Raw genomic sequence first — 25,666 nt, 5'->3', positions numbered from 1 at the left:
GCTTTGTGGACATGATCAGGAAGGTAAGGAGCAAAACAAGAAGTTGCCTTGTATAATGGTTCCTGTTACACAGAGATCCACCTGTGGATGCCTCTTGTTGTTAGAGGAGTTGTAACAGCAGAATAACTTGACATGACACATTATGCCCCCTGCCCTGTGGGTGGGATGCAGAACAAAGACCTTTTAAGATACAGAAATGGCTTTCATCTGGGGTGCGTGCACCTCCAGGAGTATGTGGAAGATTGCCAATAGGCTTAAATTTACTTTATCATGACAGACACTTAAAAGATAAATACTTTAACAATTTGCAAACTTAAAATGGTCAACAGTCTGCTTAAGGATGTTAACCCATAGTACTGAAGACTTCTGTGATAACTTACTCAGCTGCCAGGCATTACAATAAGATGCCAAGGTCAGAGCAGTGTGCTTTAAGTTAAAGCCGTATTCTTCAAAGTGGTGATTATGGCTTCAAGTGAACATCAAATGTAAACCAGCCTGCGCAGTCTCATATGCAGGAAGGCTATATTGCTTTTTCATACTGTTACATGTAGGCCCTTATATGGCTAAATTACAAAGGAGAGAACTTCATTCCAACAAAAGAGACAATCAGCAGTAAGTGACTGAGACAAGAAATATATGGGCAGTGCTCAGAAATTAACAGCTTTGTTTTGCAAATTAACTTTGTATATACACAAATAGATGGTAACTTGTAAAAGTATAATTCACCAGGGCATGTCTATGTCTGTTCTGTCACTGCCATGGTTTGAGGCTTATCAGAACCCTGTAAAAAACATTCTAATATTTAAAGCCTTAAACTCATGCCAGTGAGATACAGCAAAACAGGTGGATCATGAAGTACCTGGGGGTCCTGGAAAGTCCTAACAACTGTTGTCACTAAATGTGAGCATAGCAGGGAACACTTTAATGACACGGGATAGCGTGAGAGAAGCTTGCACGGTTGCTTGTTGCAGACGGAATTAAACACACTGTAAGTGTTAAACACAACCAGGCATGGAAACAACAAACAGTTTTGTTCTGAAACACGGTGTTGAAGATCTAAAGTCATTTGTCTGTGTAAAAAACCACAATCACCTACTTTTCTCTCTAGCACGACTTTAATAGTTAAAAACCAAATCTGTGCAGTGTACTTTATTTGTTCACATTACGTATCGGTGGTTAAAAAAACACTTCATCTGACAGTTTAAAAGCATTCTTTTAAAACAAAAGAATTAAACGTAGCTTCTGCTAAAAAAATCTGCCAGTTCCATGGATGCAATATACAGGAGTATAAAAAAAAATAAAAAATTAACAATATTCTACAGAAAACATTATCAAAACAGCAAATAAAGATTAGGCATGTAGGCATGATCCCAAACTCAAACAAACATGAATTAAGAAACAACAACAACAAAAATCATTAATATCTGTATAAAAGAAGCAAGGATTCAAAGTGCAGGTGCTCCAGTTTTCATTTTAACATATTATTCAGTAAGTTGATACAGGATACTATTCATTTTATATAAAGTGACAGTGTTCTCAGTAAGACTTAAACATTCACTTACATATCTTGCAGATTTTTGTTTTTCATTACTGTTACTTTACACTGTTGTAAATGAAGACTTATGCAATATAGGTTTTTATTTTCTTACTCTAACAAGGATATAATAGGTTGGTGGTAAAGGTTAGTTTTAAGAGCTAAGCTATAGATCCAGCCTTAGAAGTGTATATGTGTATATATATATATATAAGTTTTTTTAAACTTTTAAAAACAGCTTTTGATTTTTAAAAAGAGACTCTACCAATCTGTTCTGGGACCTGCATGTACTGTCTTTGGAGCATACCAACAAAGCTTCCCAAGTCCACTGTTAGGAATACAGCTCCAGGCAGGGTCATGCTGTCAATCTTCCCCCGGTGGCCATAGGTGGGAAAGGGCTTTCTCCCTGCTTTGGTGCAGCCAGGGGCGCTGAACCCAGGGAAAGGCAAATGGGTTTCTGCCTTCTGCTACAGGAGAAATCATCACATTGAACCGCATTTGCCTTATAGGCCAGCTAAGCTTGGGATGGACTTCTCACTTCTATTTGAGCGTTCCCAGTCTCAAGCAGTGGAAGTTATGAGCCAGGCAGGTGTCACTGAATTCATCTTTAATGTATTAAAGAAACATAAAACGAAGCATACATTAAAACCCACTACCTGCTTTGGAAAAAGTTACATGAAGTAAAATTGTCCTTCAGGGATGTTGCCTGGAACTTCATTTCATGTGAGGTCCTATTCAGGTTGACAGTGTCCCTTTAAATCTTAGGTACTTTGTTTTGTTTATTTTTTCCCCAAGAATCAGATCTCTCTATAAGCCTATTTTAAAAATGCACATAAATATCAGCATTAAGTTTACATTTAGAAATGAAGAACTAATCTTTACCATTTTATATTGACAGCAAGGTTAATAATACACACACTTTACTGACAACCGATACTTTTTCTCTGTATTTTGAATAAAATTTGCATTTGTGTAACATTTCCCACAGAAAGAGTGATTATACTTCGAGATAGTTATGTTTGCACCCCAACATTTTCATGTTAGTGAAAACAATCATGGTTTGAAAATACCACGGCCTGTGCCAGGTACTAATAAATATAGAATAAAAAAAATAAATAAAAACCCCGACTGCCCTTTATCCCGACATAGTAGAGATTTCATAGTCACTGGCCGAGGTTATTGGTTTCCCCCTCATCCTTATGTTTTTAGCATTAGTAATCCTGGCCATCATGGACACAGGCTTGTCAAAGTACCTCACCAGCGCTGGCTCAGTCAAAAGGGATGCTAAAAACTGTTCAAAGGTAATGGCCCAGTCTCTGTCAATGCTAGTGCTTCTCCGAAGAGAAGTGGTGTGGTTGCTCCGTACCAAAACGGTGTCTTCACCGATGTCCTCACAGTGCAGCTTTTCTTCTTCGTGCGAACCTGCGCTCAGTACCGAGTAGGAGGACATGGAACTATCATCTTTTGTATCGTCATCAGAAATAAGCATGGAAGAACAGGCACCGTTGTCCCTGGGTGAAGAGTCTTCGAGCTTGATGTCTTCCATCTGCATGCCCAGGGCGTTGTCGGTGCAAACTGCCTCCTCGTCGTTGGTTCTGAGGCTGCTTTGGAAGGGCTTGTGCTGTTCGAGGGGGTACTGCTGGTGCTCTTTCTTCTGGAACAGCTCACTCTGAATAGTTTTGCTGCAGTTGCTACTGCTGCTATCTGTCTCTTTTGTGGGCTGCACGCTGAAGAGCTTTCCGACCTCACCTATCTCCAAAAGCAAGCTTGTCACAGCAGCAGTAGCGTGGTACAGATCTTGTTCATTGGGGTCTTCACTGAACATATTGTACATTGTCTTGCACAGTTCAATGAACTGTCCCTAGAGCACAGAGAGAGGAAACATTAACGAGAGAGCAGGAAACACATCAGACTGAGAGCTACTAACTCAGTTTTAAAAGTCTGGCATGGAGGTATGACACAACAGTTCATGTGATTAAACTGAAATTGAAATAAGCTAGGTGTGGTCTAGAAAGCTTTTACTAAGACTGGGCAGCCAGATGTGTTGCCTCTCTCAAAGCTATTTAGAATAAATTGTTGGATCTTTTGTCCCAACACATGACAAATTTATTTCTCTGCAGCCACAGGAGGGCAACAGAGGGTAAGCAGTGAGACACATGGCATTCATTTTAGTGGATTTTCTTGCAGGAATGATGCAAAGTATAGCTAGGGGTCCGATAAAAATAGTAAGTAATGAAAAATGAAAAAAAAAAAAAAAGACCTGCAGTGCTCTTTTAATTGACCACGGTAACTTAGCTGAATGTGAGCCTTTCACAATTCAAAACTCACAAATTAAATAGGAGGGAGATTTGCTTAAGGCTATCTTCAGTAAGAAGCATTGTTCTACAGGGAATAAATCTCTATATGCTTTGGAGGAAACAGCTGTCCCATGGGTCTCCTCCTCCTTAGCAGCTATGGACCTAAAGGGAATGAGACTGACAGTATAAATTACAAAACATAAAATACGTTTTTCAGGTAACATGTACTGGACATCATGTGCTAGTTGGGGATAGCCAGTGTCGTATCCCCCTTTGTCTAGAGATCAAAATAGTATGTAATCATTCCTATATACATGTATCTCATTTTTAGGATGTTTTAATACTAGCTACAGTATATTGAAAACAAACTTCCGTATTCAGCTGACTGCTGCTCTGATAAAAACACATCTGCCTCAAAATAAAACCTTGATTCAGGGTTAATGTACTGAATATTTGTAGGTATGTGAAGAAAAAGTTTGAAGTCAATGAAAAATAAGTATCAGTAGAAGCACCTGATTCAGTTTGGGCAAGTCCTTTGTGTTTTTTGCTTTGGATTTATTCTCTTGGCTCCACATTCTCAGGTAATTTCGATTCTCTTGTGAGCTCTTCTTGCCTATTGTCAACAAATTACCCAGAGAAGCAGGAAAAGTCCATGAAGAAACCTTAAATTAATACTTTTTTTTCCATTTTCAAAAGGAGCATCTTTACAAGAAATGAAAGACATAATTCAAATGGAGACACCATGCATACCTTTTTCTGTTTTCAGACTCACTGTAACAAACCCATCATCTACTCCTTGCTTGTTCCTGCTGTCTAGGCCAACAACTAGGAAGTGGAGGGGCAAGGGTGGAGAGAGATTATCAGTGTGGTTTTAGACACATACATACTTTTCACACATACAGTGCAAAACAAAGGAAATGTTTACACTGCAGAAAACACAGAGCAAAAAGGATAGGATTAAATGATGACTTTTGCTTATTCTTAAATCTGCTGATAAATCCCATATAATTGATAATATAAATACTAAGACAGGGACCATCTTAGACTTTGTTTATGCAGTACAATGATTAAGCTGTGTTACCACAACACAAACATCTTCTAGCATGTTTTATATTTCGTGATTATATTAGTGAAATTTCTTTTGTCTATCAGGACTTAAAACTGCCATCCCATGCCTATTAATAATTATCTGTATTTTCAAACAACCTTCCTTCCCCCAGTAATCTGAAGGATGAGCAATGTTTTTCTGGAATCAGAGAGAAACTTAGTATCAAATATCTCTAGAAAGAGAACGCCCTTTACGACAACAGCTACGAGACCCGGCTCTCATTAGGGCACAAGAAGAATTCACACTACATTTTGACACATCTTTCGGCTTCAGGTTTTTAGAAAATTTTAAGTTCTGACCCAAATATATATTGAAAGCCAATATATTTATTCTTATTCTCCACTGAGGCATGCATGCTGTACACTTTTGACAAAATTACTTCTATTGCAACACACTGATTACAATACCACATTATTCTGAGAGTGCTTTGCAATGCACAATATAGGGGAGTTCTTAGTGTACACACACCTGCACCTCTAAGGATATCAAAATTCATACATACTTTTTTTTACAGAGTATACTTAGTAAGAGTATACTTACAGAGTTACAGTAAAAAAAGTAGCTTCCTAAAAAGACATGTTGTTTGAAATGCATTACCTCATCTTTTCATGCCGAAGACAAAAGATGCCTACCATGTGTACATTCTGGTGTGATGTCTTCAAAAAAGTACTGAGTAGCTTCAAAAGCAGAGTCTGGTTCTTCTTGCTCAGGGGATGGATCTAAGCAATAAAATACAATTCCTTCATTAAAAATTCCACCCTTTAATTACTAACTAGAACACATTTCCACCGATATGTTTAGAATGTCAGTTTCTAGAAGCGTGAGGATGCAACGGGTTAGGAGTCATCTCTTTTCAGCTCATAGATGAAGAACAGGACCTGTTCTGTCTCCTCCCTGGTATCCAGTACTGTCTCCCCTCCCTGGTATTTGACTAACAAAGAGCTGTCTGCCTTCAGAGGATGGCTTGCCCATCTTCCCATGTCTGCTTCCATCACTTTCTTCTGCGCAGCTCAGCTTGTCCGCAGCAGGGTATGAACTCTTTTCTAGCTGTCATGATTTGACATGAGCTTACACATCCTCAAATACCAGAGGCTGCATTCTTAAAAATGGATCTCTTCTGTTACAATTCAATAAAATTGTACTTGTTTCCAGTTCGATTACTAACTCACTGGAGCACATACCTCCAGCAAAGCCAGCTGGGAGCAATCAGGGACACATATTCAAAGCACATGAAGGTGACTGTTTCTCTCAGAACTTTTAGATACTTTTACCAGAGGATGGGTTGCAACTTAGGTAAACCACAGATTCAGTGAGGACATCAATAGGTTCTTTATGGCACATGTGTGACAAGCCAGCCAGATAGTTCCAGGACATAATTTTCTTCAGGGGCAAAACTGTTTTGAGAGGTTTCCAACCCCCTCTCCAACCTAACTGCCTTTCTCAGTTAGCTGGATGCAACAGATGGAAAACACATCTTTGAAATGATCTGGAGCTTCCCTGAGCAAACATTTCTATCAGCCCAGAGGGGTAACCACGAAGAAAACCTGGGGACAGAAATGAGCAGCCAGGGCACAGAGGAACGTTTTAAGCTAGATTCACCATTAAATAAAGTGGATTATGGTAAGAAATCTGTAAGTTGAAGAACACTGTATTTGCTGTGCATGGGGGAAGTCACCAACCCCAGCTAAACAGACAAGAGACACATAGATGGCCTGTCTGTGACTGAAGCAATAGAGGACTGCATGAGTGCTTTCAGACCTCCTAAATCTGTACCTGGTTATGGCAGAAGCTCTCATTTTATTGCTTCATAAACAGCTGCAATAAGTCCTGCAAATTAATTTTTAATTGGGAAAGCTAGTGATAAACAACTTTGCTCCAAATTTCTGTTCTCAACAAGACAATAATTATTTCCTATTAACATCATTTACTTACCCGGCAAAACATGCATTTTATACAGGAGCTTCAGCTTCTCTGTAAGATCTCCATGGCATGCTGCACCTAAACCAGCATTATATAAAGTACATTAATACTCAGCATTCAATTCTATTTATTATTGCTGCAATATTTTGTTTTAGAAGCTTCTACATTCACTCTGGGAAGAACTGTACTCCCCTTATGGCCCGAGATCACAAGGCAGTCACTTGACTTCTAAGATCATACAATCCACAGTAGAAATAGCAAGAGAACACAGACCAACTTACCCTGAATTTTGTACTTCAACCTTAGATGCTTCATTAAATGTCTATTTTATAACACACAAAAATAATCTATGATCACCACATTGCCACTCAAATAGGCCTCCAGCTGAAAGACCGCCTTTTTGTGTGGACTTCAAAATCCCTTATCAGAAGATCCAAAACCATCACATGATTGAGAACAACAAGATATGGGAAAAAAAAAAAAAAGGAGAGAATTTCCAGTAAACAGCATCATTTACCACAGCTACAGCTTAGCAATGGCCTCAACTGATGTTCAGGCAATGCTTTCTAGTGATTTATCTACCCCAACCCCTATTCATTTCTGGTCTATGCTACACCTAGCTGTACGAAACCCAAGCGGTCTATCGCAGCTTCTCCTTCCACTTAATTAAATGGATATTAATTTTAAAGTAAAAAAAAACGATAATCAGACTTCTTCATAAATCTTACTTGCTATGATAAGAAATTCATAAACAAACCTTCATTAATTAGGTTATGCAGAGAATTAGTTTACCTTACAGGCTATCATGTCAATTGATGCAAACTGCAAAGTGTGGTTTGGCTGTAAAGCTTAGCACTTCAATAACTACAGATATTAGACCAAAGAATTGAGTACATTTACATTAGCTGTTTTGCTTTCAACTTGTTTTTTAATCAAAAAACCTCCTTATGTTCCCATCTGTTGTTACCTGCACACTGTGCAGATAATGTTTTTGCTTCTGGTGAAACTGTGTCTTACGTACCCAGGTACCCCACTGCTAAAGTCAACATGAAATAACTAAACCACAGAATGGGCTGCAGTTGTGTGTCCTTCAGCAATGCCTAGGGACACATTCACTAACATAGGAATCAAGCCACAGGATATTTGGTGACACAAGCCTGCCCGGACTCTTCTCAGATCCTCTGGGTCTCCCCCAGGAGAGGTGAGACGTTTTACAAAGGGAAGAACAGCTTACTGGAAATTTAAAGAAACTGCCTGACAGCTGCAGGGGCTACCAAATATATGAGACTGATGCTGTATTAAGCAGCAAGAAAAAAAAAAAAAATCAGGCTACATTCATAAAGACATCATCTGGTACATGTGCCCCTATTATGGAGAGTTAGGAGAGACCTTTGAATGGGTGGACATCTCAGCTTAGGCCACCATTTTGACCTTCACGCTGCAGTATAGGGACAATTTCATAAGAGGACCCCAAGAATTTGGTGGCCTCCTGCACAGCCCCCTGCATCCCCAAAGAGCAAAGCAGATGACCCTGCTGAGAGCCTGTGAACAGCACTGGGAAGGTGGCAAGACCATTCCTAGTCCCAACCAGAAATACTTCCTTCCTGCACTTTGGAGTCACAGGTCTTAAAACCTTTGACAACTTTCAGCAAGTCGTGTGTTTTGCAGTACGTGTCTCATATGATGCACCGACAGTTCTTAACCAGGAGTTTTGAATTTACTTTGCAGTGAGAGAAGAAACCTTGCTTGGAAGAGAGCAAGACTACACCCTTTGAATCTTTCTACCTGACACAGCAACAGTGAAACTTGTCACCATCAAGCTGCAACCAGTGTCCTCACACATGCTCTGCACCCTGAGGGCTTGACCAGCATACCCCCTGTTCATGGCATGATTGGAACAACCTTTTCTGAGCTCTCTCTCTGACTATTCTTGTATCAAACTATGCCAATGTCAAGTCTTTTCTGGGCAGCTGACCTCTTAAAGTCTTCAAGCTATGCCCCACTGGGCTTAGTTTCTGAAAAATGTGGGTTTGCAGAATAAGTTTTGACTGTTTATCCCATTGAAGATTTTAGTTCAGTCATGTCTGCTTATAGCCATATTTGTGTATTTTACATTAATTTCTGTTCACAGCGCTCAACACTGTTCCTTGTTCTTATCACTCATTATTTGTTCTAAAAGCTGCTGTCTTAACCAGTAACTGGTTGACTGTAATTAACAGCATCCTGTAAGCAGCAAGTCATTGGCCATACCTCAAAAGGCCATTACGTGCTACCTGACCAACAGCCCCTCAAATACAATTCAGAACTGCATCACAGGAAGCACTGGGGTTTTGGGTGGTGTGAAGGGGAGGTGTGCGATCAGTTTTACTGTCACATAACTTTTATACCTGTGAGAGAATAGGTGTTACCATTGCTGTACAGAGGTTTCCATGCAAGGCTGCATTTGGAGCCCTAATACTTTAAAACACTGCTACAAAAGGCTGCTGAAAGGCAGACTGGGAAACCTTTGCTCTCTCAAAAGGATAAAAATGTAAAGCTGGAGGAAATGTCAGGTTAGCACAAAGTAACACATAGCAGATTGTGAAATGCTGGTCATTTACAAGGAATAATTCCTGCTGTATTCAAAAAAAGGGGTGGCCAGCTCCTGTCTCAGATTTGCTTCTTCATGTTAATCCTGGGGCTTGCACATTCCTTTTGTTGTGATACTGACTTTTATAGGTGACAAGGATGACGGAGGGGCTGGAGCACCTCCTATATGAAGACAGGCTGAAAATGCTGGGGCTGTTCAGCCTGGAGAAGAGAAGGCTGTGTGAAGACCTCATAGCAGCCTTCCAGTATCTGAAGGGGGCCTATAGGGATGCTGGGGAGGGACTCTTCATTAGGGACTGTAGTGACAGGACAAGGGGTAACGGGTTAAAACTTAAACAGGGGAAGTTTAGATTGGATATAAGGAGGAAATTCTTTCCTGTTAGGGTGGTGAGGCACTGGAATAGGTTGCCCAGGGAAGCTGTGAATTCTCCATCCCTGGCAGTGTTCAAGACCAGGTTGGACGAGGCCTTGGGTGAAGGAGAAAAATGACTGCTACTGCTGAACCCAGGACAACTGTAAGGGTGGTGAGGCACTGGAATGGTTGCCCAGGGAATTTGTGAATCTCTAGTGGTGTTCAAGGCTGGGCTGGACAGAGCCTGGGGTGACATGGCTTAGTGTGACGTGTCCCTGCCCATGGCATGGGGGCTGGAACTAGATGATCATAAGGTCCTTTCCAACCCTAACCATTCTATGATTCTGTGATGCTCTCCTGCTCTCTCTCTTAGTCTGCAGTCTTGGTTACTGATTCCAGAAGTAACATAGGTGGTACCTTCCACTGAGGTGCAATATCTTCCCCTCACACAGGGACACATATATGTAGGGTGTCAGCAGACTTCTAAAGAGAAGCACTTTTATTCAGGGGCAAACAGAACTACCATCCTTAATTCTATCCTTCCCCTATGCCTTGTATGTGCACATAAATTTCTCAAAAGTCTTCTTCCTGAAGAACAGAGCAAGAACATACAAAAGACTTTCCCAAAGGAAATACTTTGATTAGAAGTAATCACACCATTAAGCAAAGAAGTTGCAAGTCATTTTCATGTTAAGAGTTAGTGGTCAGGGAAATCCTCAGAACCTAATGGATGTGCAGTTCATGTGCAGGCTTGTTCGTGTGTGATACACCACCAGCTAACACCGATGTGCCTACTGAGACCAGCCTAAACCCCAGTGGAACCACTGTCACAGGCATAATAAAATGTGCTGAACAGCAACACGAACAGCTCTTAAAATAAAAGTAACTTAAACAGATCAGCATATGTCAAAGTCATTATCTGAGAGCTAATATAACATCTGTGTTTCTGTAGGACTGGATCTCTGTAGAAACAAACTGTTTTGGTCAGATTATATTGAAACTGCTGTGAATTCTCCTTACTTAGCCCAGAGACGAATTCACGGAAGTTGATAAGAAGGTCTCCATTTTCATCAAGAAGCCTGAATAAGCGTGCAGCTAATACATCTGAATGAGTTCCACATGCCCAAGGAAAGAGGAGAGCAAACATCCCCTTGAACTGCTCAAAGTCAATACGGTACTGCTCCAGATAAGGCAGGCTGGGATCATGCCGGTCAGTAGCATTGCTGTTTCCTCCCCAGTAGCAGCTAGTCAGATGTTCTGCCTGAACAGAAGGCAAATGCTCTGTAAACAACTCATTGCTATCAATGAAGAAACCCACAAAAATCCACACACAACTCATACACAAACATGATTAAAACAACACAAGACGAGCAGATATATTTCCATCTACTTCACTCTTGCACTTCTACAAGAAGTGTTCTTCTCTAACCAGGACAAAAAGACATCCCTCTACAAATAAAAGAAAGCAAAACTTTTCCTGCCTCCCAGGCAGCACAAACATGAAACACCTGTTTTAAACAGAGCTGTAAGCAGCTGTGACTTGCATACATACACATGTTGTATATACATATACTAAAATCCTTGTGTTTAGTCTCCCCCTTCAGCCTCACTACATAGTCACATCAGAAAAGGGACTCTCATGAAATAATCTTTGAACTGTATAGTTCAACTGTTTCATTGAACTCAAGAAATACTGTACAACATCCTACTCTTTCAGTCTACTGAATTCAGTGAAAGTTCTGGAGCTGATTTTGGTAGAATCTAAATTCAAAACAATCCAGAAGCTTAGAGAAAGAGATCCTAACACTGCACAGTGATCAGCTGGGGTGAGCTGTCTGACTTGGTATGACTGATTCCATGGAGGACTGAAAGAAGGTACTAAAGGATTTGGACAACTTTAGGACCTGATATTACAGATGGGAAACTGAAAGGAAAGAAATTCTTCCTGGTATGCCAAGAAATGTCTGTTCTAACAAAAACAGAGGAAGAAAGTATCCTTTTTTAATGCACTGTGAAAGTGAAGCTAAAGCATTTTAACCCATCACCATTAAATTTATGGATCTAATGGTATTGCTGTATAACCAACCTATGGAGACATATGACTTTGTTACACTGAATTACCATGTAATACAGTATACATTAAAGCATTAACAATGGCAAAAATCAGCTACTGGGATGTGGCAGTATTAACTATCTGAGATCATAGAATATAGGTATTTCTGTGCTGAATTCCAAAGCTTGGGTTAGGTAGCTAGAGAGATGTATAAGTTTTTAAAGACTGATCAAATGCCTCTGTCTATTAACTTTTCCATTACAACAGATTTTATCAGTATAATTCATTTTTCCATGGACAAATAATTTATTGAGTTACTTACTTCCTGAGCTTTTAGACTGGTTGGTTTGGGTTTTTTTGGTATATATATTAGTAACAGCTAATTTAAGTTTGCATTAAGATACCTGATAGTATGCAACTCACAGACTTAACCTGGTCTTTAGAAAAGATGCAGTCCCTTATAAAAAATAAACATTTGTATTTCCTGCAGGCACAACATCTTATCTTTACTTAGCTTTACCTTGAAAAGAGCATACAGTTCCTCCAGTTCATCAATAGTAAAAGAAGTCTCCGTCACAATAGTTCGTACCTTTTGAAACACAACATTATCAGTTACGGATTTGAAATCCATGACTCGTTGAAAAGCTAATTTAAATTTCAGAAACTGGCTGGTCTTAATCTTTGCAAAGAACATTATTTCAGTACCTACCACATTGCGCTTTGTAGTATCTTCAAGGGTTTGGATAACTTTCAGCCTTTGTTTGAATCTCATTTGTTCAATTAAATCTGCTCTGATACTTCCAAATTTCTTAAAAGACAAAAAGAAGTGCAGCACAGTCTGTGTATTAATATTTGGAATACTCATAGCTTGCTTTTAATGCACTTGAGAAATTAATTTAATTATACCACACAAGTGTATTTTGAAAACTGCTGTTAAGGCATCTTTCTAACACATGGCAAAGGCATTTTTCTAACACATGACAAAATTATGAAGGTTTTAGGAATGCACCTCAAGATTTTGTGTTTCCCAATACCTTAATTTAATTTGAAAGGTCTTTATTAAGTTACAAATCATCACATTTCAAACCATAATCTCAGTTGTTATCATTTCTTGCTTGGCACATCTCTAAAAACAACCCTTTTGCAGGACTTTATTTCAACTTGTCCTGGAATATCTCAAGTATTACAGAGAGAGATGTTTAGACTAACTGGACCTCTAACAGCTGAGGCAGCATCACAGTCCTTAAATTCACTACATCTGAAACTGAGCATCAAGAATGCAACTTCCATTAAGAAGATCCCCTAAAGTGACCAAGCCTTATTTTCAGAAGGTTTTTTTTTCCACAATTCAGTCAAGGAGCTCTGGTGTGTACTACAGAAATATCCCAGGGGAAGCCTATTAAGAATAACACTGCATGTTTTTATATGCAGAGGAATGCCTAATCCCCAAGCTTTATTTTTGTTAACCATAAGTAGGTTTTTGCCATCAAGAAAACACTTGTAACATACTTAGAAACACACAGATGACCAGCAGGAACAACAATATCAGACAAAGTATGCCATACATAAAACTAAAACGGGTTGAGGCAAGATACACCTTCATTCAGGATGGATTTGTATTTCCAATATAAGTGCATCTACATAGCAGGTCATAATTTGCTAGCACAACCTTGTGTGATCAAATTAACACTAAAGCTGGGTTCCTCTGTAAAGCTGTGCACCTGTATCATGTACCTCAGGAGTAAAATGATGTTTCATGTACCTGGAGCATTCTGCAAATAAAGAAGTCTTTTGGGAAAAAAAAATGGTATCTAGACAAAACATCCATCAAGCACCACAGGGGTCACAAAACCTTGGAAAGAGAGGTCTGTTGTGGCTGTGAGGCCACATCTATTCCACAAGGCTTATGCTCTGGTCTGGAGGCCAAAGGAGATGGTCTGTTACACCCATAAAACTAAAACTCATGTAGCCTACAGAATAGGAAGGTCACACGCAATTACCTCATGGATATGGTCCCTCACTGATTTTATTTTCTTTTTAAATAATCAAATCAGCCAATTTGTTTCCCCTCAAACACATTCTCTCTTTGCTGCTAGCTCCTGCTTTCCTCACAGTCCTTCACTCCCCGTGCGATTTGTTTTGCCTAATTTTACTGCAGTACAGCTGGTTATTTATCTAGGAATTACAGAATTCTGTGCTGCATAAGCCCCAGAAACACAGACTGGCTCTGCGTGTAGTAAGGTTATTCATCTGAAAGCAGTTAAGCCAAAACAAGCGGTCTCCATGATGGAAAAATCAGAAAAATACAAGGGAAATAAGAATTTCACATAAACATCCTTATCCCCATTCTAACACTGTGTGAAGAAGAACTATACATCTGACTTGAATCAGTTTGCCCTTCAGTGTAGAATACACGAAGGATTACCTACTTCCTTCTTAAACAGATATCATGTTATTAAAGCAAGGAGGTTTGAGGGACATGGGAGGTGCCACTGAAGCAGCTATCATATTGCAAAGTATGCATCTACATCTTAAACTAAAAATAGTAATTTACCCTGCATGTCAGGAAAGGAAAAAAGAAAATTAAAACCATAACTCTTTAAAATTATTCTTTAATTTTCATTAAAAAATTACTATGTCAGTGTAATCACCATTTTAACTGATGGCTTATTTTTAAAATTTAAGGACAATGAAATTGTTTTGCAAATTTTAGGGGTTGTTGGAGGCTTTGTTCTGTGCTTTATAGATACGAGTTGTTACCAGCTCCTTTCACATGAATTATTTTTCATTTTGGTTACAATGGAGAAGCTAGTGGCCTAAAAGCTAGTGATCAGAATCATCACTTGCTGAGAAAAACAAGGTAAAAAGAGACAAAATTCCTTTGATAATAGAAAGATCTGAAGTAACAGATTTCACCAATACTCCACTTCAGAAAAGCATGAAAAAGCTTTTTTTGAATTACAAGTTCAGCGTATTGTTTGTAAATCACCTTTCCGTTGGGGGCTGCTCTCATCTGATGTTGCAGGCTTCTATATAAAACAGATCCAATTAAAAGTTTTGTTTAAAAGAAACACTTAGCCCTCTTCCCTGTCCCATTTCAGACTTCTGAGATGAGTCTCCATTTCTTTTATGTTCTTTCTGCTCCACGCAAAGCCAAACTAGAGTACCAAATGCCTCTAAAGCAGAAGTAGTGTGAGTTGGCAAGTTCCTGTTAAGAAATCCTATCCTACCTCATATGAAGACCTGATTAGTCTGAAGATATCCACCTCAGGATAAGGCTCTACATCATCACTGAGCAGTGAGTGAAGATGAGGAATGGGTGGAAGAGTGCTGTCCTTATTAGTTACGCTGTCCAAATATCTGGTGTGGGGAGAAAAGAAAAATAAATGAGATGCCCAAGATTCATTTGTACCTCCCTCCCTTCCAAGGGTTAACAGAATAAGGGTTATATATAGATTATTAAATGTAAATATGATCGAGCCACTCTGCTAATGAACTACACGACTTTTGACATCAGTAATTTGACAAATCCTAACGCTGCTTTTTCTCAAAGAGAGCCAAGGTAACCCTGGTAATTCATTATCCTTAGCAAGAAACAGCTCAAATACAGCTAGCCACAAACGAGTAGCTTATTGAACAGGTTTGTTGCTTCTGGCTGTTTAAACATGCTAAAGGAATTACAACACCATGGCAACAAAGGTCAGTGTGTTTCAGTCTAAATAACCCCTGCGCTACTACTCCCCAACTTCACTTCAAGGGGCTTTAAAGGGCTTGTTCCTTCCACCAATGCAGCTGCTGTAAATCATCTGTCTTCTACCATGCAGTTGCAGAACACTTAAATCCTCAGCAATCACTGAGGCTTATTTCAGAGAAAACACCACCAGGGTCTTCTTTTAATTCCCAAAGAAATTAAAACCAGAGTTTAGTAAGGCTATACTAATGAAACTTCCCAGGAAAAGAGATTCCAAAGTTTTAGCAGCAACTTGAAAACTAAACACTATTCCAAACTCAACAAGGAAATCAGAAGTTACACTCATCAGTATTAATTTGTGCTAAACAACTCAATTCAGTCTATTTATCAGCCTCCTATTTACTTGAAATTTATTCATTCAGGACCCTACCTAATTCTTCCGAGTTCTGTTTAGTCCATTCCCAAGACAATTTCCCTTGAGGTCAAGGCTTTTTCTTAGCACCATTTAAAAGGCAGCAGGCAAAAGATGACGTAACAAAAACCGTGTATCAACTAAAATAATCAACCAAATTAAATTTCTATAACCAGGTTTGGGAAGTTTATTTGAATGTCTTGAAAAAAGAATTTATAGTTGGTAACTTAGCATTAATTTAAGATACTATAGAGCGTCTTATACGGGTGAAAGGAGACTGTAAGTATGTAAAAGATTTACATATACTGTATTGGTTTCAATTTTTATTTTGACACAGAAGAACACAAATCAGAAAAGTAAGCAAAAAGAAATGTAAAAGAAAGACACTTTATTTTCTGTAATAAATACCTTCCCAAGACTGTCATGGCTTCTCCATCATCTTTACAGTTAAGCAGCTTGTCTACATTAGCATCGAGGACAGCGAGCGCTAACTGAAATATCACCTTTATTCCTTCACAGAAGAAACAATCCACAACCACCACTGCACTTTCAAATGGCATTACACTGAGGAAAAGAGTGAGGAACCAGGACAGGGAAATGGTGGATATTACACCCAAGTCCTGCATGCAGTCATAAAGCTGTGGAACATAGTCACGCGCCAACTCTTCAAAGACACCCTGATCCACCAATGCTCCTGTTGAAAATAAATGAGGTTGGATGTCGATTAATACAGGAGCAACTGACCACATCATCATTGAGGGGAGAAAAGTATATACACATACATTCTCTCTACATGGAAACATAAATACAAAACCTAAGAGTATTCTACATGATGCTTACACACATTTTCTCACTTGCAGATAAACAACAAACAGATTCTATTCCACTACTGAGCTAGAAATACCATTTGAACCGTAGTAAGTTTTGTTTTAATTATACATTTCATAAGAGCTAACAGGGTCACTGGGGTCCAGCACCTACAGAAGTTATGTGATGGCTTAGTACTTAATATTACTAATTAGAATAAAACTTCTCAGCATCACCTCTTGGTGGAGGCCAGGGTGACTGTGAAGGAGTTCGGATTGGTTTCAAGAGAAACATACCTACACCGTAACATCAGTGTCTTAAGCAAGCCAGGAAGAATAACTTCTAAGGCTGAATGAGGATCTCAAGCATTTGTGAGCTACAGCAAAGACTATTTCCATGATAAACTGAAGGGCCATTCACTTCCACATACACAAGGAAACCGTCATCTAACAACAACAGCTTTCAGATACTTGCACCCTTTCAACCAGAGAGAAAATGGGCAAAGACTTGTACTGCAAATTGCCAAAGCTCCTGTTTCCACCTTACTTTAACTAGATAATCAGATCACCCAAAATTCAAATTTTAGCCTCCCATCTCTTTTTTTTAATTCACTTTAAGCCCACTTCAGAATTCCATCTAATCATAAGTGAAAAAACTACTGAATATCACAGTACCTGTTTCTGGACTTGCTTCTATACTCCTGAGAAAACTGTCTTGCCACTAGCATTCACAGTTGTGTCTATGCCACACATACCTCTACCCATACGCTTGTTTCAGTACCAATACCACCAATTAATTTGGTTAATTTTTGTACTGTAATTTTAGCAAATTTCCCCATAACATACCAACAACTCTTGTGTTGTAGTAGTCAGGCAACATACGCTCACACAGAGCCACCAGCAACCAAAAAGCCTCCTCCTCTTTTGCATAAAGGAGGAGCACTGAAGTGACAATATTCATAGCCTAAAAGAAAGAAATAAAAATTACTAGACCCATTTATTGGTACCTAGCATAGTAACTGGGCAGATAAGTAGTTACTACGGTTAAGAAACCAGCTACATCTCCCCTTGCAGACTCCAAATTGTTCACGTATCTTCCTCTAAAAAAGCAGTGTTTCGTAAGTGCTCAAAGGAAGGCTTAAAAAAAGTCTCAAATAAACCACAAAATATTGTTAAGACTTTTTTTTTCAGAAAAAAAAAATAATCAAGATTTCTTTTTACAATAAAGGGCCTAACAGGCCTGCAAGCATCCAGTTACGCTGCTACTGATATTCTGCCAATAAGTGCTCTTGGGGAATCTGGGTCTGATGCAGACAAAATACCTCCTACAGCATTAATGTTGGCCACTGCCGTACCACTCCTTACAGAGGCAGTCTGCACTCCCTATGCTCTCTGCTCATATGAAAAAGTCGAGAGACAGCATCTGTGAGCTCAGGCAAATGCCTGTAATAGTGTCAGTCATGAATAATGAGAGTACAGTGAAACAGAAGCCTCTTGCTGTTGCTCACTCTCCATGTTTGTGTGCATAACAGTTTCTTATGGCCTGTTCCACTCCATTTCAAATGTCACCGCATTGTACAGTGACCTCTGAATTGTTCACTTACAGCTTTTGACTAGACCTCTGCTAGTCTGAAGAAATGAAGCGTTTCAGTACCATTTTCCTCAGTTTGCATTCCAAGGAATTAGCTGCTCATTTCAGATCCTGTAACATTTTAAGACTCCAGCTTCATCAGTACCTGTTTGAAATAGTAACTAAGGTTTCAACTGAAACTTGGAACAATGCTGAAACTCTGCCAAAGTCTATGCTGTTCCTTTCAGCTCCTAAATTGTCACTGTAACTGTGAATCAGCATTCTGAATGCCACGGACCAAGTCTCAACTACTGCGACAGCTTTAGGAACCAGAATCACAGTGTCTTTCTACTGCTCCTGTTAAACAACCTTTACAAAAAGTTATTGTAGTTATTACTTAATATTGTACATGTTATTAAATAATTTATGATGGTATCTGTTGGAATTGCTTGCACTTTCACTTACTGGTGTTGTACCTGGGAGTCTTAACATTCAGGACATTAATCAGGCTCATGAATTCAAGATTCCATTTTGAAAAAATAGGTAGGAAGGCGAAAAAGGAGCCCATGCAATAACTCAAAGTTACATAGCAAGAAAGAACGATTTAGGACCAGTAACTAATGTGACCAGAATCACAGGCATAAGGACTCCAAAGGCATGCACTGCTCAGCACTAACTACTGATAAATGGTTGCAAAGCACAAGGACAAGATACCTTCTGGGGTTTTGTTCTGAATGACTGAATAGCATAATTTAAAAAAAAAAAAATAAAATAAAGGAGGTTCTGGAGGGTTATTACAATTAATACGTTAAATAAGTAGGTAAAAATTTAAGGTCAAACAATTAAAGCTGGAGGTTTTTTTCTACTTAAAAGAAAGTGTTCATTTGTCATTTTCTGTAGACGCACTTCAGGACAGCTCTGTTGCCAACCTCTGTCCAGTCTCTAGATTAATGGGCAGAAAATATGCTTACAGAAAACAATGCACATCTCAGCATGAGCTGCTAATACTTTTGTTAGGAGTAGGTCCTTGTGTCAAATTCCTCTGACCTCAGCATGACTGTAATTTGGCAGCACTGAGGCTCTCCCTCACCGTATTATACATGTATGCATCTGTGTACTTTACACAGCCAATACTCATGTACACGGCTGAAGAAACGGGAGTACAAGGAAGTAACTGGAATTCCAGAAACTGAAGGAGTGCCAAGGTATTTCAATTACCTGACAATATCCTATGTTTGGATTTCTAAAAGCATAAGCTGTCAAGACTCTCCTTAGAGCAGCAATACCCATCTCATTCTGGAATGCAGGGTGTTCTGGAAGGGAGCGGTGCAGATCCCTCTCTATCTCTTCTGTAGCAAGATTATACTTCCCCATTGATTTCTCCACCAGGTCCTCATAATAGCCGGGATGAGTGGCCATTTCATTAATGGCTCCTAGGAGTGAGACAACAGTATTAAAACGAGAAGAAAGCAAAGGTTAGCAGATACAGTATCCCAATACAACAATCTCCTGCTACCCTTTATCTTGGATGCCACCAACAAGCACTTTGAAAGCAAATATAAAATGTTATTTTTCTACAGCTGATTAAAAACCAACCTGACATGCTTAGGTAATTGAGATGCTACCCCTTCTTGTCTTTTCCTCAAGGCATTTAAAAAAAAAATAAAATATAAAGCTCCTCTCTCTTTCTGCTAGAATGAAACAGAAGGCGTGAAGAACAAACCAGCTGTGTAGTCACACAGTATCATGAGCTCTCTCTGCAGCTGGCTGTGAGTGTGATTATCCTACATAATTCAAAATATGCCTCTGAGAAAGCTACTCACCCTGAGGAGAGAGTATATTAATGCTTGGTTGCAGAAAGTATGATATCTCAGCCAAAGAGAAAAAGACAAACTCCTGAGCTCTATTCCTGCTTCTGAAAATGACTCCGTCACCTTGAGCAGGGCACTCAGCCTGTCTCAGCAATGCTGTCAGAGCTGTCATGAGATTTCACTGCTGACTTTAAAACTTCTCTGGAAATTAAAATCTCAGCAGCAAAGGAAATCAAGTGTCAGCAGCAGAAAGCAGTGCATACAGAAAACACTAATTATACATACACCATGAAAACTGGTCCAAACTAGCTGTTAATTAGACATAGGACAGCTCTGTGCATTCCTGTGTATATTTGCTGAAAACATTTGTTTAATGCCCAGCAGCAAAGAGAACACATACAAAGACATGCATTCTTAGGAAAAAAAATTAAAAAATTATTAGAAAATTATTTAAATAAAGATAGCAGCTCCATGCAACATGCTTAGACTTTGGAATTCCTTGCAATAACTTGCTGTGATGGCCAAAAGCTTAACTGGATTCAGAAATGATTTAATACATGGGAAGTAGTCCTGCTGGTGGTTGTCAAACATCTAGAGGCCCCCAGACTGCTGACTTCTGGTAACAGGGTGTGTGTTCTGCTTTTTTATATTCTTCCCTAATTTCTGTGTTTGAGATAGGGTATTTACTGGCCTAAACAGATCTTGTCTAATCCAGTCAGCTGTCTGTTAACTATCACAGCTTTGCTTGCTCCAAATATTTTTAGACACTTGCCATCTGCATCTTTGAAATCCTTTTTTAACTCACTTTTACTTATATCCCAGTCTCATTTCAAATGAATACTTGCCTGAAAACAGTAGCCAAAGTTCTCCTCTCATGCTTTCTGGAATGCCCTTCAGCACAAGATCTCTGGTTTTCTCTGTGCGATACATACAAACTCCTTGGCCATATTCAGCAAAGTGAATTTTCCAGGCCTGTTCCTTCAAAAACTCTTTAGCCTAAGAGCAAAAAAGGCAAGCATAAAGATGCAGCTTCTAACACTCTGCCCCACTGAAATGCTAAGCGCTAAAAAGCCTGCAATGTCCTAACTTCCCAAGTGAGCAAGAAATAACTTGGCTACAGTCCGATTCTCCTTTTAATGGGCTGCCTCCTCCCATTTCTTAGTTTCTAACCCAGTAGACCTTACTGTTAAAAGAAGAAGCAGTTGTACTTAAGAGCAGGCCTAAAACCTCTCCCTGATTTATATCCAACTTTGCTTTTCTTATGTAGCAAAATTGGTTGTACTGGTAAAATGACAGCATGTTCAACATTTCTGTGAAAACTGCTGCCTCTTAAGCTGTCTGTGGCAGAATGCTTCCACATTAGAAACATGGATTTTAAACACCACATGATTTAACAACTTTTTCAGTCAGGTACACACTCCAAGGTGTATTTTACCAGCTTGGGGTTGAACTCCTCGGGTGACCTCCGCCGATACATTGTCATTAAAGCTTGAGTTGCTGTTGGAATGCCATTGTCATTGAGGTTGAACTGTCGCTCTCCCTCAGACTCAGAGCTGAGGCTTTTATGAGGGCTGGCAGAAATAACACTACTTGATGATCTTGTAAACACCTGCAGAAAGCAGTCACAAGCAATAACAAGACATGGGGCTTGAGCCAGATTCTAGACTTTTCATTATACTTCAAAATTTATAATGCTAACAGCTAACAAAACCTGAGCAAATTAAATCACCCAGGTACATTCACAACATATGACAGCAGAAATTAAACCAATATAGAATAATTAAATTGTTTCCAGTTTCTCAGTGCCCCCTTGCCCTGGAAAAGTAATCAAATCCTATCATTAGAATTTAAAGTGTTAACTTTAAGCAGCCCTGGGCATTAAGGCAGCTCCCTTAGTCTCCTGTCAACACCACAGGACTGTTGAATCCCCAGATGGTTCCTTGACCATTAAATATTTAAAGATTTAAAAAGAACATTTTTATATGTGTGTACACAGACATACACAAAATATTTTGTTCCCCTCACTTAAAAGTTCTATTGAAAATTCAACACTGACAGACTGTGATTTGAAAGAAAAATATTTTGAAGAAAAAGGATTTTCTAACTTCTCAAACAGCTTTGAAAATTTATCACAGTAAGATTTCATATGGCAGTTCACACCAAATGCCTGAAATTGAAATTAGTAGCCATGCATGTCTAGATATGTAGTCATATTATTAATTTAATAACAATGCTTGCAATTATTAAATTGTGTTTATAATTCAGTAGGTAGAATGCACAGATCCATTTACGGCAAAAAGACAAGACAAAGTTTCAGTATTATACACATACGCATACGTGCTCTAGTATACAGCTACACCTGCACACTAATTATACCTCACCATCAACAAAGCAAGTAAAAAACTGACTTTTAAGATTTACATGGCAAACAGGGTAGGGCTAATTGGTACAAGACTAAGGTATGGCTTAGTACAGATTTGGAATGTGAAATGATACACCACCAAAGCCTTTTCTGCTTTGAGATCTGAACTACTAAACTTTGTTGATTTTAACAGATCTGATGAGGTTGGAATATGAAGCATATTTTCATACATAAAACCTAGGAATTCAGTAGACGCCATGATATTCAAGGTGCCTGAGTAAAGTTTATCTAATCATATCTTTTAAGAACCACTTACTTTGCCTAGGTAAACAGGGATTTGGTTCAGAATAGGGCCACCTGAATTCTAGGTGAGGGTTGTTTTGGGTTTTTTTTTGTTAGTTCAAATGTTCCAAAGTTCACTAGCAGTGCAAATGCAGACTTGCTCAGCTCAGTAAGATTTAGCAGCTGAAGTCCTGAATAACAGGAATTTTGAGTCAACTGGTAATTTCTTCAAATTATTAAAATTCCACAATTACATTTTGATTTGGACAAGTCAAACAATATTATTCAATTAACCGGTTACTTAACTACGACATTTTCAACAAAATACACTGTCATTCCAGAACATGGTAGCAGGAATTAACAGTAGCTCCTCCACAGCAACGGTGATTTCTCTCAAGTCCTACATGAAAAAAAGTAGATATCCTAGCTGTCATTTAACTGTTCAGCTTAAGGAAGCTAAAGGTGTTAAAACAAAAGAGGGAACGTTTCTCTGTACAGAGGTTTAGCTTCACAAAAACTTACAAGGTTTTTTCCTGGCTTTTCTTTCCCCACACCAGTTACAGTCCCCTTCTTCTAGTAAACAATTCATGCTCCTCTACATACCTCATCATCTGAGCTCATATAGCTTCCAGAAATATTTTTCTCCAGGTATATTTTTGAAGTGGTTTGTTGCAGAAAGTCTGAGATTCTCTGCACAAGAAAGTCTCTGTCTTTCAAGTTGGCAAAGAGGAATGTCATTCTGTTTTTTGTGCTGATTGATAATGGACTGGGCAACACACTGGAGCTGTCTGCCTTTTCCACTATCGTCACCTAGGGAGAAAGAGTACCTACAGTTTAAGATATTTAATCAGGTTGCTTGGTCTAAGAATCCATCTTAATACAATAAACCCATAACACCTTCCCCCCTTATGTCGAACCACTACAGACATCCCTCTGCAGGAAAACAAGATTAGGATACAAAGACATACAAGTCTGAAAGATGAAGGGTCTCATCCCACAAACAACTGGCTTTAGTGCATTTTCCAGCAAGACTCCTTTGCACTGCTTAGTTTATTTTCCTGTCTTTATTTTTCAAGAATCAGTAACAGACAATTACTTTGGTGGGATACAGATCTACGGGCTCTTTTGTAGGACCTTGGAACCACTTTCCTGCTCTCCTATACCAGTACAGGATGAATCAAAGACTTTTGCTTACTTTTTACTGACAATGCATGCAAGATAACATGCCTATTCTACTATATTATAAGTACATACTCTGGTAACAACTTTTACTGCAACTGTATTTTCACAGTACACAAAAACCTGCAACAAAGGGAAACATTCCTTACAAAGGAAGACATCTAACCCTGGGAGGTGGAGGTTTCTGTTTGGCCTTCCGTTATTAGTGGTAACAGTCTCTAACCTAACTGAACTCCAGGCTGTAAACAGTACTCACACCACAATCTACTACTGAGCACAAGGCACTAGATCCCTGAGCTTTTGGTAAAGCACATTAACACAAAGAAATCTCAGGGAGAAGTTATATAGTGTGTGTTCCAAACATTATCAATTATTAAGAACAAATAAACCAATCAAGTTTGTGCCATTCATACATTGAACAAATCACAACTGTAAGTACTCTTAACCACTGCTTTTATGACTTTAAACAATTTCCTAGGCAATGAAAACTGGTTTATTCCCTTCAAGATAGAAAAGGGCACATTTCAGTTTCTTAGCACCTTTACTTTTGCTCCTTTTTTTTTCACTCTTTTAAAGATAGAGATCAATGGTAAGACATTAGTGCTTTAATTAATTATAACGCTAATTAATTCATACTAAGTATTAGTATTTCTCTAGCTAAAAAGATAGGATAACCATTTTTCACACATTTTCTTTGAAGATGTATTTAAAGACTGTAGTACACGGCTTAGGTGTTAAAACACTTCTCTATCCTTCAACCTTCCTTTTATTTTTCTGTTAACTACAAATTTATTAGTTTGAATACATACAGTCTTTCTTGGAGGACTACTTTACTGCTACAGAACCACAGTACCTGCCTGGAGACAATTTACAGCCAACAGTCTTTATAACATGCACAAATCTGCCAAATGCAATTTGCAAAGAATTCCTGATGTCTAGGAGGAATCAAAGGAAAGAAAATCTTTGCTACTTTGCACACACTCTTAACAGCAATTTCATACTTCAGTTTTTCAGAATTTCATACTTCAGTTGCACAAAACTACTTTTGAAGTGCTATAATCTAATTTACCAATTACATGCTTTTATTTTTAACTCATTTCCCCAACTTATTTTCAGGGTCCAAAGGAAGCTTACTGATTAAGTTACTGATTAACTAATTACTCATTAACTTAAAGGACATTCACTAATAGCATATTAAAATTAGCTAAAAAGTGTTCCTATGTAATTTTTCAGTTCCACATAAACTGTTTGAACATAATCAGCTCACGACACAAATTCTAGAGGCACAGGACAGGCATTCCAGCAGGCATGCCCTGCTATAATGAGAGCTAATATTCACTTATTTCCTATTCAAGTAAACACACACACATATCTGAAGTACTGATCTTGAAAACTGCACCTACTGGGTGCAGTAAGCAGTGCAGTCAGCCACCGAAAAATCTGCTTTCCTGATCATCATTTCTGAATCAATGCTTCGTCATTGTCTCAGTCATAACATGTTCAGGCTATCACAGAATATTGGAATTAGGTTAGGGTCTGACCCAAAGCTTTAATTAAATAGAAAGCTTCCCTTCAATTATTAAGGGTACTGATCAGTTGCTGAATACACATCCAGGAAAAGAGGTCCTGACAAACACAGACTTTGTTCTCTTCTTCCATCACTCAACCTAGAGGATCATTCTTCCCTGGGAGTTCCAGAC

General features: G+C 38.8%; 1 protein-coding gene across 1 annotated transcript in view; it reads right to left on the bottom strand.

Annotated features, from left to right (window-relative positions):
• Positions 1-1,096: 1,096 nt before the first annotated feature.
• TBC1D9 (TBC1 domain family member 9) overlaps positions 1,097-25,666 on the bottom strand; it is a 50,571-nt gene continuing 26,001 nt past the window's right edge. The window contains exons 7-21 of the mRNA XM_061441808.1: positions 23,391-23,597; positions 21,579-21,752; positions 20,989-21,139; positions 19,551-19,765; positions 17,609-17,726; positions 16,365-16,650; positions 15,084-15,213; positions 12,563-12,661; positions 12,374-12,442; positions 10,821-11,061; positions 6,872-6,937; positions 5,572-5,658; positions 4,582-4,656; positions 4,344-4,444; positions 1,097-3,395 (exon numbers count right to left, since the gene is read on the bottom strand). Of these exons, the coding sequence (XP_061297792.1) occupies positions 2,670-3,395; positions 4,344-4,444; positions 4,582-4,656; positions 5,572-5,658; positions 6,872-6,937; positions 10,821-11,061; positions 12,374-12,442; positions 12,563-12,661; positions 15,084-15,213; positions 16,365-16,650; positions 17,609-17,726; positions 19,551-19,765; positions 20,989-21,139; positions 21,579-21,752; positions 23,391-23,597 (2,745 nt within the window). The 3' untranslated portion in view covers positions 1,097-2,669. The remainder of the gene's footprint in view (positions 3,396-4,343; positions 4,445-4,581; positions 4,657-5,571; positions 5,659-6,871; positions 6,938-10,820; positions 11,062-12,373; positions 12,443-12,562; positions 12,662-15,083; positions 15,214-16,364; positions 16,651-17,608; positions 17,727-19,550; positions 19,766-20,988; positions 21,140-21,578; positions 21,753-23,390; positions 23,598-25,666) is intronic.

This window comes from Pezoporus flaviventris, unplaced genomic scaffold (genome assembly GCF_033815535.1).
Source record: "Pezoporus flaviventris isolate CSIRO_AGI_PZ_B2104156 unplaced genomic scaffold, CSIRO_AGI_Pfla_v1 ptg000002l, whole genome shotgun sequence".
Lineage (NCBI taxonomy): Eukaryota > Metazoa > Chordata > Aves > Psittaciformes > Psittacidae > Pezoporus > Pezoporus flaviventris.
Note: the sequence above shows the minus strand (reverse complement) of the source record. Positions and strands in the feature narration are given on the sequence as shown.